Below are 13343 nucleotides of genomic sequence, written 5' to 3'. Positions count from 1 at the left end.
ACAATCATCCCGACTCTTTTTTTCCTGGTTTCTTGACCCGTCTCTGGTATCCCCCTCAGGGTTCGTGGTGGAGTAACGTAAGGGCGGTCAGCCCCCCCTCTTCCTCCCAGGATTCTATTGGCGAAGGGGGCCGGGACAGCCCCAAGTCCCGTCGGGCAGACTCTCCACTCTGGAGCATGAGAGTGGTAAATAAGCGCTACCTAACCCTCGTTGACTTCAGACCTAACTAACCAGCAGTACACCGAGCGGATGCTTAGGCACCCATCCTGCCCGTGACGCGGTGCAAAACGAGCGGCGCCTCATTCCCAGTGTGTCTTTGAAGCCGGTCGCTCAGTCCCGCTGTGCGCTTTGCAGGGTCGTGGCTCTGGCTTTCCCGGGAGGCGCAGGTCCAGGGGAGGAGGCGTCGGCGCGGGGCGAGGGGGCCGAGGAAGGAGTCGGATAAAGACTCAAGACTGTGTCTCCGTCTCTCCTGTGGTAAGAGTCCACGCACTTCAGCTGTTGTGAGCGGGCCTCAGGAAAAATCCTGCGTTGTTTTAGTATGGCTTCGCCGAGGCCGTTCCGCCCAAGGAAGAGGAGGAGAATTCCATGCACAACACGGTGGTGATGTTCTCCACATCCGACGCCTTCACGCTCAGACAGGTGGATCGCGCGCCATTCGGTGCTCCCCGCGCCATCTAAACTGCTTCCTTTTCGCCATTTGTCGCATAGGACATGTGCGTGGTTTGCGGCAGCTTCGGACAGGGAGCGGAAGGTCGACTCTTGGCCTGTTCTCAGTGCGGCCAGTGTTACCACCCGTACTGCGTTAATGTCAAGGTAGGCCTCTCTTCACATCTTGCGTAGGTCGCCTCCGGGGACTCTCTAAACGCTGTCCGCTTGGCGTAGGTGACTCGGGTCATCCTGACCAAAGGCTGGCGCTGTCTGGAGTGTACTGTGTGTGAGGCGTGCGGCCAGGCCTCGGACCCCGGCCGACTGCTGCTGTGCGACGACTGCGACATCAGCTACCACACGTACTGCCTGGACCCGCCCCTGCACACCGTCCCCAAAGGGGCCTGGAAGTGCAAGTGGTGGGTTACGTCGGCCGATTCCAAATGTTCCGCTTCGGACTCGCTCGAGTCCAATTGGCAGCGAAAATCCCATCGCTTCGGTCCCGTCTGCGTGCGTCCTCCAGGTGCGTGTGGTGCGTCCAGTGCGGCTCAGCCTCGCCCGGGCTGCACTGCGATTGGCAGAGTAACTACAGTCGCTGCGGCCCCTGCGCCAGTCTCACCTGCTGCCCCCTTTGCCAAAGAACCTACGTGCCCGATGACCTCATTCTACAGTGCCAGCAGTGTGACCGGTAATACGCACTTTTTCCTCCTTTTTCTCTTCGGTTACGTCAGGACGCATCTTGTGTGTACGCCAGGTGGGTGCACGCGGTTTGCGAGGGTCTGACGACCGAAGACGAGGCGGAGATGACCGCGGATGAAGGCTTCGACTGTTCGCTCTGCCAAACGCGCCGTCGCCTCCAATACGGTATTGCGCATGTCGAAACGCGATGACGTGGCCGTGACGTGATGCTGGACCTGCGTGAATGTTGCAGGGAGGCCGGACAACTTGTACATGGCTCAGATCTTCTCTAGGAGTCGTGAAGCAGGTGCGTTCCTATGACGGTCAATGCATTTTTATAGAATTATGAATACATTTATAACTTAATAGAATGCTGATCAAATTAAAATGAATAAAAGCAGAATAATACCTTAATTAGCACTCAAAAGTAGTTGAATGAACGTTTATTGGCCCGTCCCAGTCTAAACGGATTTGGCGTCTAGTGCTGATTTACGATCACGTGATCAGATGGGGACATCCCTAGTTAGCGTGTGTGTGTGTGTGTGTGCGCGCGCGCGCACACTTGTATACAGACACAAAGACGTACAATCAGGACGGCGTTTGTCTGACCGAGTCGGGACTGACACAACTCCAAGCGCTGGTTGAACCCTTGACCTCAGCTCGCAGGTACCGCAGGTAAGCGACAAGTCATCTGATATCTCGCCTACAGTATTTCCCACTCTCTAAATTTTTCCATTAATGTACTTGCACCGATGGAGACAAAGAATTGAGGAGCAGCTCTTTTCTATCATTAGGTGCAAACCTAAACTGAAGTTGAGGATCATTAACCAGAACAGCGTGTCGGTCCTGCAGACTCCGCCCCACCCAGAAACAGGTTACGCCCGGGCGCGCTCACTCTTGTCTGAATGTGCCTTTCCGTTAACGTGCGTGTCTGCGCGCAGGCCACATGGAGTGCGACCTCAAGTCAGACTCAAGCCCCGAGAGAGACCACCAGGCCCCCGAGAATGACGTCAACAAAGACGTGGCCAAGAGAAAGCGGAAGCCGTACAGGCCGGGTAGGACACACATTCTGCCTTACAGAAATGGCAACGATACCATTATTTGCCCCCGATTCTGATATCTGGCTGTGTGGAATCATATATATATAATATATATATATATATATATATATATAGTAAAACTAATTTATGGCATTACAGAATAAAAGGTAAAATAAATACTGCCGTGACTTGGTCAGACACTGCTTAAAAAACCTTTGTAAAATAGGGAAAACTAAATAGTGCAGGCTAACGCCAAGCCTTCTCCCAGGTATCGGAGGCTTCATGGTGCGGCAGCGAGGTGGGAAGGCGGGACCCGGCGCCATCAAAGTCTGCCGCAGAGATTCAGGCGAGATACCGCAGGGAGAGGACGGTAACCGTGGCACCGAAGACGACGAGTAAAGCCCTCTTTTGCCTGCGTCATCGTCATTCCCTTAATCCTCGCAGATGCAGCCGAGCAGACCGCGGACAAGGTGAAGAAGAGGTACAGAAAGAAGAAGACCAAGCTGGAAGAGGCCTTCCCGTCTTATCTCCAAGTAAGACGCGGGACACTCGTCGTCACCGACTCGCTTCTCAACACTAACTCGACTCGCCCTTCAAGGAAGCCTTCTTCGGTCGGGATCTTCTCTATCGCATTCGTCAAGTGGACCGGAGAATGATCTCTGAGGTGGCCGGGACAGGCCGATCGGGAGCGCCGGATCGCAAAGGCGCCGCCCCCTCAGAAAAGCTGACGAATAGAAAGCACGAAAGACTCCGTGAGTCCCGCTCGCGTTCAACTTTTCTTCCATCACCTGGCATTTGTCTCATCGCGAGAGGCCGCGTTGAGGACGGCCTCGTTATCGCGGCGCCGGGATAGTACTGCTTTTCTATTGGCCGACGTATCGGAACCAGAGAGTCCTTCCTCAACGCGGCGGTCCGCGACCTCACTGTGTCCTCATTGCTTGTGTGTCGCCGAGCAGCGGTGTCGGACGACGCGCTGGTGGATCTGTGTGACGTTCTCAACACTCATCCTCATATTTTGGCCACGGGACCAACAGGTAGGCGGGGGCGGGGCCACTGCCACTGTCTGTCATTTCATGCCATTTCCTCATTTAATCCTTTTGGGATGTTAGTCAGGATCCACCGAAATCGGGGGTGTCATTTTTCGCTGGAGGAGGGCCGGCCATTTTCAGGCACTGTTTAAGTGACTACCCACAACTAGTGTTAAAGCTGAGAAGTGCAACAGAATATGTGGGCCAAATTTAAGCTTCCTGTGTGGGTCATAGGGCACACTTTCACATTAGACTAAGAGGGTCAGGGTTGGAGAGCTACACTTGAAAAAGACTTGTTGAAAAGGTTCAGCATTCACACTGGGCAAACCGAACTAGCTCCCACCCCATACCTGCCGGGAAAAAAAACAACTGAAATATGGAGCCTCTGGCACAGGCATTTATTTCCCTAATACTGTTAAAACGACAAGGAAGTCGCCAGCTTCGTCAGGTGTTTAATCCTTTATTTTAGAACTTGTGCAACAGGGCTATTGTCGGCTGTAGGCGACGCCAACAACAACCGAACATAGTGAAAGTACCCTACCCCACCCTTCCGCATCTCACACGGTGCGTTCAGGAACACCATGCAAAACACAACTGCCACATTGGAACCCGATTCTGTGTATCCTATGCAACTGCTTAGCGCAGTACGACAACATTTGGACACATTTAATTGTCTGTCCTCTTCCCATTGTTGATTTTGAATAGCATGCGCACTGTACTTCAGCTTCCGAGGATGCATTTGGTGGAGCGTCACAGTTCCAGGCTGGGACACTGCACCCTCGTAAAGTAGCCTAAGTCCACTTGCATTCACAAGCGAAGCAGGGTGCGCTTAAAGCGGACCGAGACCTGCAGACCAGAGTTCCTTTGTTTGGTCCAACCTAGAGTTCCGAAGCACGCTCACATTTACAGAACGAAGTGGACTATCTGAGAAAAACGAGCTCTGGTCTGTTTAAAACAGAGCAAAGTGTGTGAAACCACCAATCGTCAGAAAAACTGAAGCAGCGGGCCACAGTTTGGACACCCGTGACTATATTGGATCTTTTGAACAGTCCTGTTTGCGTTTCACTCAAATCCTTGTTGCCAAACTGCAAAAGGTACTGTTCGGTCCACCAGGAAAGTGCATTTGAAGTTTCTCACAAACCTGTCAGAAGGAGTTTCACATGGCAAGCTTTGCCCATCTGGCTTCTGCTAGAAAGAAACAAACTCACTCCCTGAGTCATCACCTTGTCGTGGTGGAGGGGTTTGCGTGTCCCAATGATCCTAGGAGTTAAGTTGTCTGGGGCTTTAAGCCCCTGGTAGGGTCACCCATGGCAAACAGGTCCTAGGTGAGGGGGCCAGACAAAGCATGGCTCAAAAAGACTCCTTATGATGAATAATACAAATGAACAAATCAAAGTTTCTCTTGCCCGGACGCGGGTTACTGGGGCCCCCCTATGGAGCCAGGCCTGGAGGTGGGGCTCGAAGGCAAGCGTCTGGTGGCCGGGCCTGTCCCTATGGGGCCCAGCCAGGCACAGCCCGAAAAGGCAACGTGGGTTCCCCTTCCCATGGGCTCACCACCTGTGGGATGGGCCAAAGGGGTCTGGTGCGTAGGGAGTTGGGCGGCAGCCAAATGCGGGGGCCTTGGTGGTCCGATCCCCAGCTGCAGAAGCTAACTCTTGGGACATGGAATGTCACCTCTCTGGCAGGGAAGGAGCCAGAGCTGGTGTGTGAGGCAGAGAAGTTCCAACTAGATATAGTCGGACTCTCCTCCACACACAGCTTGGGTTCTGGTACCGATCCTCTCGAGAGGGGCTGGACTCTTTTCCACTCTGGAGTTACCCACGGTGAGAGGCGCCGAGCAGGTGTGGGTATACTTATTGCCCCCCGGCTTGGCGCCTGTACGTTGGGGTTTACCCCGGTAGACGAGAGGGTAGCCTCTCTCCGCCTTCGGGTGGCAGGACGGTTTCTGATTGTTGTTTGCGCTTATGTACCGAACAGCAGCTCAGAGTCCCCACCCTTTTTGGAGTCCTTGAAGGGTGTGCTGGAGAGCGCCCCCTCTGGGGACTCCCTCATTCTCCTGGGGGGACTTCAACGCTCACGTGGGCAATGATAGTGAGACCTGGAGGGGCGTGATTGGGAGGAACGGCCCACGCGATCAGAACCCGAGTTATGTTCTGTTATTGGACGTCTGTGCTCCTCACGGTTTGTCCATAACGAACACCATGTTCAAACATAGGGGTGTCCATATGTGAACTTGGCACCAGGACGCCCTATCCTGCAATTCGATGATCAACTTTGTAATCGTGTCATTGGACTTCCGGCCGCATGTTTTGGACACTCGGGTAAAGAGAGGGGCGAGCTGTCAACTGATCACCACCTGGTGGTGTGTTGGCTCCGATGGCGGGGGAAGATGCTGGCCCAAACGTATTGTGAAGGTCTGCTGGGAACGTCTGGCAGAATCCCCTGTCAGAAAGTTTCAACACCCACCTCCGGCAGAACTTCTCCCTTGTCTCGGGGGAGGTGGGGGACTTTGAGTCCGAGTGGGCTATGTTCCGGACCTCCATTGTTGAGGCGGCCAATCGGAGCTGTGGCCGTAAGGTGGTTGGTGCCTGTCGTGTCGGCAATCCCCGAACCCGCTGGTGGACACCAGCGGTAAGGGATGTCGTCAAGCTGAAGAAGGAGGCCTATCGGGCCTTTTTGGCCTGTGGGACTCCGGAGGCAGCTGACAGGTACCGGCTGCCCAAGCAGACTGCAGCTTCGGCGGTCGCCGAGGCAAAAACTCGAACATGGGAGGAGTTCGGCGAGGCCATGGAAAACGACTTCCGGACGGCTTCGAGGAAATTCTGGGCCACCATCCGGCCTCTGAGGAGAGGAAAGCAGTGCACCGTCAACACTGTGTATAGTGAAGATGGGGCACTGCTGACCTCGACTCAGGACGTCGTGAGTCGGTGGGGAGAGTACTTTGAAGCCCTCCTCAATCCCACCGACATTACTTCCTTTGAGGAAGAAGAGTCTGGGGACTCCGTGGTGGGCTCTCCAATCTCTGGGGTTGAAGTCACTGAGGTGGTCAGAAAGCTCCCTGGTGGCAAGGCCCCAGGGGTCGATGAGATTGCCCGGAGTTCCTAAAGGCTCTGGATGTTGTCGGGCTGTCGTGGCTGACACACCTCTACAACATCGCGTGGACATCGAGGACAGTGCCTCTGGATTGGCAGATCGGGGTGGTGTTCCCCCTTTTTAACAAGGGGGACCGGAGGGTGTGTTCCAATTATTGAGGGATCACACTCCTCAGCCTCCCCGGTAAAGTCTATTCAGGGGTGCTGGAGAGGAGGGTGCGTCGGGAAGTCGAATCTCTGATTCAGGGGGAGCAGTGTGGTTTTCGTCCCAGCCGTGGAACAGTAGACCAGCTCTATACCCTTGGCAGGGTCCTCAAGGGTGCATGGGAGCTCACCCTACCAGTCTCCATGTGCTTTGTGGATCTGGAGAAGGCGTTCGATCATGTGCCTATGGGAGTCCTGTGAGGGGTGCTCCGGGAGTACGGGGTACCGAGCCCCTTGGTAAGGGATGTTCGGACCCTGTACGACCGGTGTCAGTTTGGTCCGCATTGCCGGCAGTAAGTCGAATTCGTTCCCAGTGAGGGTTGGACTCCGCCAAGGCTGCCCTTTGTCACCGATTCTGTTCATAATTTTTATGTACAGAATTACTAGGTGCAGCCGAAGCGTTGAGGGGGTCTGGTTTGGTGACCTCAGCATTGAATCTCTGCTTTTTGCAGATGATGTGGTGCTTATGCTTCACCAAGCCGTGACCTCCAACTCTCACTGGAGCGGTTCGTGGCCGAGTGTGAACCTCTTGGGATGAAGATCAACACCTCCAAATCCGAGACCATGGTCCTCAGTCGGAAAAGGGTGGAGTGCCCTCTCAGGGTCGGGGATGAGATCCTGCCCCAAGTGGAGGAGTTCAAGTATCTTGGGGTCTTGTTCACGAGTAAGGGTAAGACGGAGTGGGAGATCGACAGGTGGATCGGTGCCGCGTCTGCAGTAATGCGGACGCTGCACCGGTCTGTAGTAATGACGAAGGAGCTGAGCCGAAAGGCAAAGCTCTCGATTTACCAGTCGATCTACGTTCCTACCCTCACCTATGGTCATGAGCTGTGAGTCTTGACCGAAAGAACAAGATCCCGGATACAAGCAGCCGAAATGAGTTTCCACCGCAGGGTGTCCGGGCTCTCCCTTAGAGATAGGGTGAGAAGCTCGGTCATCCGGGACTCTGCGTCGAGCGGCTACTCCTCCGCGTTGAGAGGAGCCAGCTGAGGTGGCTCGAGCATCTTGTTCAGATGCCTCTTGGACACCTCCCAGGAGAGGTGTTCCGGGCATGTTCCAGCTGCGGGAGGCCCAGGGGACGACCCAGGACTCGCTGGAGAGACTGTCTCTTGGCTGGCCTGGGAACGCCTTGGGATCCCGCCGGAGGAGCTGGTTGAAGTGGCTGGGGAGAGGAAAGTCTGGGCTTCCCTGTTAAAGCTGCTGCCCCCGCAACCTGACCCCGGAGCAAGCGGAAAATGATGGATAGTTGCTTCTGTTAGCCTGTCAATAGCCTCTACGACAGGTCAGCTCGGAGGCCAACTGTGTTTGTTTTATAGGCCATTTCCAAGCGGCGCACTCCCCATCGCCGTTTGGTACGCCGGCACCTCAAGTTTTTGCCCGTATCCATGTAGCTTCTTTTATGGGTCGATCGCGTCAAACGTTTCCATCAGTCGCGATCCGGCTGCCGCGTCGATTCCGAGGTGCCGCACTTGCGCTTTGACCAGACAGAATTGGGCCGCGGGCACCGGGACCCTAGTGGCGCTCTTCCGTCCTTACTGACCGAGCCAATTTCTGTGTCATCTCTCAGCTGGCCCGGACGCGGGCTCCGTAGCGCGAGAGCCTTTGCTTAGCTCCGAGCTGACGGGAAGCGGCGGGCGGGCCCAGAAAACCTTAAACGAAGAGCCTCTGGACGCCATCTTGAACCCGGAGCTGGACAAGATGGTGTCGGACGGTGAGCGAGCCCCGTCGACGCGCGTGTTCCCCGAATGTTTATTTATTTATTTTTTTTGACGGCTCTTTTTGTGGTTTTAGGTGCTATTCTCAGCAAATTGTACAAGATTCCAGGTATGAGCGCTCCGGCCTTCTCTCGGCGGCCGGGCACACGGGTCGCTCATCCGTCCGCCTCTTGTTGTAGAACTAGAAGGGAAGGACGTAGAAGACCTCTTCACCGCCGTGCTCAGCCCAGACCGGGGCGAGCGGCAGGCCGCCTTCACGGGTACGCGGGCAGGTAGGTTTGGAGGCCTGGGACGCGTTTTTAACTATGGCATCACTCGGCAGGCGCCGTCACGTTTCCTCGTGCGCCTCTGCCGAACGGCTTGGGCGGCCGCGCTCCCGACGTCGACCTGGGGGGATCCGCTCTTTGTCAGCCCCCGACCTATCGGCCGGTGGGAGATGGCGAGCGCGACGGCATGTCCACGGCCAAAAGGAGCATGATCAAGTGGGAGAAGGAGGAGGCTCTGGGTGAGCGGGCCACCGTGGCGCCTGTTCTCTACTGCAACACCAACTTCCCCCAGCTGAGGGAGCAGTACCCCGGTAGGCGCAACACAGAGAATGTGTTTTCTGACTGGCGTGCAAACACGTGATGGCGATGCTTTGCGCGTGCCAGAGTGGTCCACGAGAGTCAAGCAGATCGCCAAACTCTGGAGGAAGGCCAGCTCCCAGGACCGAGCACCTTATGTGGTGAGTTACGCTCGAAAATCTTACTTGTTTTTCCTGGACATTTCCTTCCTTCTGCAAACTTTTCAAACGTTTCAGTCGCGTAAATACAAATATTGCTTATCCCTCTGGATGGTTTTGTCGCTCGTCTCCCTGTACTCATTTACGGACGGTTATCGAGTGATCATGTTTCACTGCTATTGACGGACGTCTATTGTCGCCAATGACTTCATACTTTACTTAAAAATTTTAAAAAGCTGATCTTTTGAATCGATCCTCAGTTTGACAAATGAAATCGGTTCCTTTCATTTTTCTGAAAGTGGAGAAAAAAGTTTGGACACCACTGGTCTTAACCATTGTTCTGTCAAATATAAGGAAAAAGTGCCTCATGGCAACGATGTGGTGTCTTACAGCAACGCGCGCGGGACAACCGCGCGGCTCAACGCATCAGCAAGGTCCACATGTCCGGCGAGCCTCTCAAGCGGGCGCCGCCACCTCAGCCGATGCCACAGGGCCTCTACGACGGCGTCTCCCCGGACGCCGACCCGGGGCCGAAGGACCCGCTCAGGCCTCGGGAGTCGGAGCAGGAGCAGGAGTGGAAGTTGAGACAGGTGAGTCCACCCTTTGCGTGCCGTGCAGGCGTCGTCTCCGCGGTAACCACGGGGCTGCATGCCTGGTGCTGAGGAGCATGATGATGATGATGACTGCGTCGTTCCCGCCTCTTCTACTAATGTCTTTGATGTTTCATTGAAAAGGGAGAGGTAAAAGACAGATGGCCAGCCGGTAAGAAGAGGCAGGAAAATACACATAGCGCTTGTCCCTACCAGACAACTCTAGCAGGAGGTGGCAAAGAGGCTCTGGTAAGCTCTCAAGGTGAAAACCTTCCTGACGGCCAGCATCCGTGACCCCCTGAAATCCTCGTGACTTCAAAGGTGCCCGATTTGCGGTCTGACCCGCGACGTGAGGATTTCAGGTTCACGGATGCAGGCGGCGCTCGTGTTTTTCGCTCAAAACCACTCGTTCTGACACCTTGGTGACGAAGCCGTGAGCTGTCCACGCAGCTCTGCTTGGTCACGTGGGGGAATCAAAAGTGCGTTGGGGGGGGTGTTGGCTTCTCCACCTGAGAGCAGGACCACCTGCCAGGATTGTCTCGGACTCGCCGTTAGTACTTGTCGGGGGGCGGGGGGTGGTCTCGGCCGTCCGCTAGCCTTTAGCTAGCAGGTCGAACGTGCGAAGCGTCTCGCTAGGCGCCGTAAATTTCTGTCCGTCTTTATCCACCGGATGCTGACGTGCCCCCTCGCCCCTCAGCAAATGCGGCAGAAGAGCAAGCAGTTGGCCAAGATCGAAGCCACTCAGAAGCTGGAGCAGGTGAAGAGTGAGCAGCAGCGGCAGCAGCAGCTCTCGGCCAATCAGCAACAGGAGGCCTCGCCGGAATTCCAGGCGAGGCAGAACCTCTTCCAAGGCTCCTCGCTGGCAGACGACGTGTTCCTCAGACCACAAGTACCCCCGCCTTCGGGATACTCCTCGCTTCCCCCGTCTCCCCGCTCGCCCCACTCCTGCTCCCCGATCCAGCAGCACCCTTCCTCCCCCCAAATGTTTTCGCCTCCTTCGTCCCGCCCCGCATCTCCCTGGGACCCTTACTGTAAGCCGGCGGGGACGCCTCGACCCGTTCAGCGCTGTGCCCCCAACATTTCCCCAGCTCACGACACCCTGGGTTCCCCCGCACCCTCGCCGGACTCGAAAGCCTCTGACGCCGCTCGGATTCTCTCGCTCCAACCGGGTAGGTGGTCTTCTCGATGACTCCCGTCTCTTAACAAGTTGCTCTTTTTACCAATAGGCATATATTTCTTTCACCATCTATCTGCGCTTCCCCATTCAGGACAGCAGCAGCACAGCAGACCGGCTATGAAGAGCCCCCCCTCTGGCTCCCAGGCGTATCAAAGGTCTCAGTTCCAAGGGGGGGTGTTTAAAGCCCCCATTCCCCCCCAAAACCAGTTGCAAGCAGACTTATTTGGCGGCAGGAGGGAGCCGTCCCGATCGGCGGACCCTCAACCTCACGACCCCGCCTTCAGCCCTCAACGCAGCCCTTACGCTGCCGCGCCGGGGACCCCCAGAGCAGACTATAGCCAACAAATGGCTGAATCCTTCACGCCCTCGCCCAATGCCTGTACCAACCCCCCGACTTCGGGTCCGCACTGCGACGGCTCGTACCTACCTAACCCGGGCATTGGTGCGGCACCCGCGCTGCGCCTCGAGCACTTCAAGCTGGCCACTGTACGCCGCGCGTCCCCTTCCCATCCAGCAATGGACCCCTATTCCTTAAACCCCGGTACGCCCCACCCCTCTGTTCCTGAGCGCTTCCCCCGATCGCCGGGCGGCACGCTGAACTCCGATCCCTGCCCCAAAGCACCCGGCACCCCGCGCCCCTCGCCGGACCTTTACGCACAGCAACCCTCTACGCCCAATACTCAAAAGAACCTTGAAGCCTTTAGCCAGACACAAGTGGAGAGCTTCACTCCTCAGCTCGTGAGATCTCCTCTCGGTCCGGGCCACTGCGGCGAGACAACAAACCGCCAGCGGGTAACGGGGCTCTGTTCTCATCTGAGAAAACCCTTCCCCCGCGTGCCGTTCACGACCTTTCTTTTGCATGTCGCCCTTGTCAGTCGCCTGGAAGAGTGCCGCAGCCGGACCCCTTTGCCAGGACCTCGGCGGGTAGCCAGACCCCAAAGCATCCCGGGACATCAGACGACAGATTCGCAGCCGGTCACCTGACGTCCGGACCCCCGCAGATGGACAAGACCGCAGCCAATGACATGGCGGCAGTGGGTGTGGCTTCCTTAGAAGGACCGATGGCCTTACTTCCACAGCTTGGAGATTCAGAGGAGAGACTAAGACAGGTAAGAATATTGTTGGAAAAAACCTCATCGAGCTTTAGGTCCATGTATAGTGGCGCCTTTAGAGAAAAGTGAACCTGCTTTTTCAAGTTGCGAGCTGGTATTCAACTAATGCGCGGTGTAGTTGTTCTACTAACATGCTAAAAGTCTCCTACTTGTGCAGACGACAAGAATACTAGTACATGAACTGGAATATGGACTGAACGCTCATAGGACTTTGTGTGTGACATGGACAAACGGTTCTCCTTTGTACCCTTCAGCGTCAAAGGTTGCGCCAGCTCATCCTGAGGCAGCAGCAGCAGAAGAGCGCACTGCGGCAGGAGAAGGGCCTTCAGGACCCCGGACCCTCGGCCGCAGTCCCTGGCACGCCGACGTCGCATCGCTGGCCACGGGACCTCCCTGCCGCACCCGTGGACGTGTTCGGGCGTCCTCCACCGCCCTACCCCGGGCCGGCGGGGGCTTATCCCGGAGCTTTCTCGGCAGAACGGCCGAGAGGCTCGACCCCCGACGCTTCTCCGTTTCCCCTGCAGAGAGGAGCGCCATCCAGGTGAGAGGAGAAGCCAAGGTACGATTGCCGGACGGCTTCTCTTGACCGCTCTTTTGTTCAGGTTTGGTCTGCAAGCAGTCTTCCCGCGCGCTTCTTCGGGGGCTGGGTTTGGAACCCCCGTGCAGATGAGTAAGCCGGTCCCTGGTGAAATGGGCGTCATCCGTCCACAGACTGGCCCTGTCCTGCACCCTCACGTGGCCTCAGGTGAGAAGAGCACTAGTACCTCGACCTGTGTCTCGCCATGGTAACTGCAATAATGGAAGACACTGGAACTGCTTTGTTTAAAAGCAGCAGCAGCACCAGCAGCCGCCGGCGTCGCCTCCGCACCCCAAACCTTTCCCGTCCCCGTACAGCAGCACAGCATCATGGGGCAACCCTACATCGAGCTTCGTCATCGCGCTCCGGAGAACCGGCTGAGGCTTCCTTTCTCCCTTGCGGCCGGCCCCCACTCCGAGGCCCCGGCGGGTCAGCCCATGCTCCTCATGGTTCAAATGCACCAGCAAGATCAACAGAACCTCGTCCAAGGGACGGCGCTGGGTCAGGGCAGTGATGTGGCGCTCCAAGGCCCCGATGGCATTGAAGAGCACCTCGAAGGGGTGGATTCTGCTGTCAAAGATCTTGAGGATGTGGAGGTGAAAGATCTGGTCGACCTCAATCTCAACCTGGATGCGGAAGATGGTAAGAATCCAACCCAGAGAGATGTTGTTTAGTAACAAAGGCCGTTGTAGGAGCATTTACATTTGAATCACACATTGCTCACTCTATGACATTAAAGAGCACCATTGAGCCATGCTTCCCTT

The 13343-nt window shown here is 56.1% G+C and overlaps 1 protein-coding gene across 1 annotated transcript in view; it reads left to right on the top strand.

Annotated features, from left to right (window-relative positions):
* The window catches only part of LOC130908703 (histone-lysine N-methyltransferase 2C-like), a 37948-nt gene that overhangs the window by 14722 nt on the left and 9883 nt on the right, over nucleotides 1-13343 (top strand). Inside the window, 28 exon segments of the mRNA XM_057824417.1 lie at nucleotides 60-185; nucleotides 355-474; nucleotides 538-639; nucleotides 709-813; nucleotides 883-1064; nucleotides 1169-1333; nucleotides 1400-1509; nucleotides 1577-1630; nucleotides 1896-1998; nucleotides 2082-2197; nucleotides 2265-2378; nucleotides 2632-2733; nucleotides 2808-2896; nucleotides 2962-3115; nucleotides 3320-3397; nucleotides 8255-8398; nucleotides 8479-8511; nucleotides 8582-8662; nucleotides 8725-8979; nucleotides 9053-9126; nucleotides 9516-9713; nucleotides 9858-9962; nucleotides 10411-10882; nucleotides 10982-11682; nucleotides 11766-11999; nucleotides 12257-12543; nucleotides 12605-12747; nucleotides 12832-13221. Coding sequence (XP_057680400.1) covers nucleotides 60-185; nucleotides 355-474; nucleotides 538-639; nucleotides 709-813; nucleotides 883-1064; nucleotides 1169-1333; nucleotides 1400-1509; nucleotides 1577-1630; nucleotides 1896-1998; nucleotides 2082-2197; nucleotides 2265-2378; nucleotides 2632-2733; nucleotides 2808-2896; nucleotides 2962-3115; nucleotides 3320-3397; nucleotides 8255-8398; nucleotides 8479-8511; nucleotides 8582-8662; nucleotides 8725-8979; nucleotides 9053-9126; nucleotides 9516-9713; nucleotides 9858-9962; nucleotides 10411-10882; nucleotides 10982-11682; nucleotides 11766-11999; nucleotides 12257-12543; nucleotides 12605-12747; nucleotides 12832-13221 — 4837 coding nt within the window.

This window comes from Corythoichthys intestinalis, chromosome 20, assembly GCF_030265065.1.
Source record: "Corythoichthys intestinalis isolate RoL2023-P3 chromosome 20, ASM3026506v1, whole genome shotgun sequence".
Classification (NCBI taxonomy): domain Eukaryota; kingdom Metazoa; phylum Chordata; class Actinopteri; order Syngnathiformes; family Syngnathidae; genus Corythoichthys; species Corythoichthys intestinalis.
The sequence above is the reverse complement of the archived record's forward strand: the minus strand, read 5'-3'. Positions and strand labels throughout refer to the sequence as shown.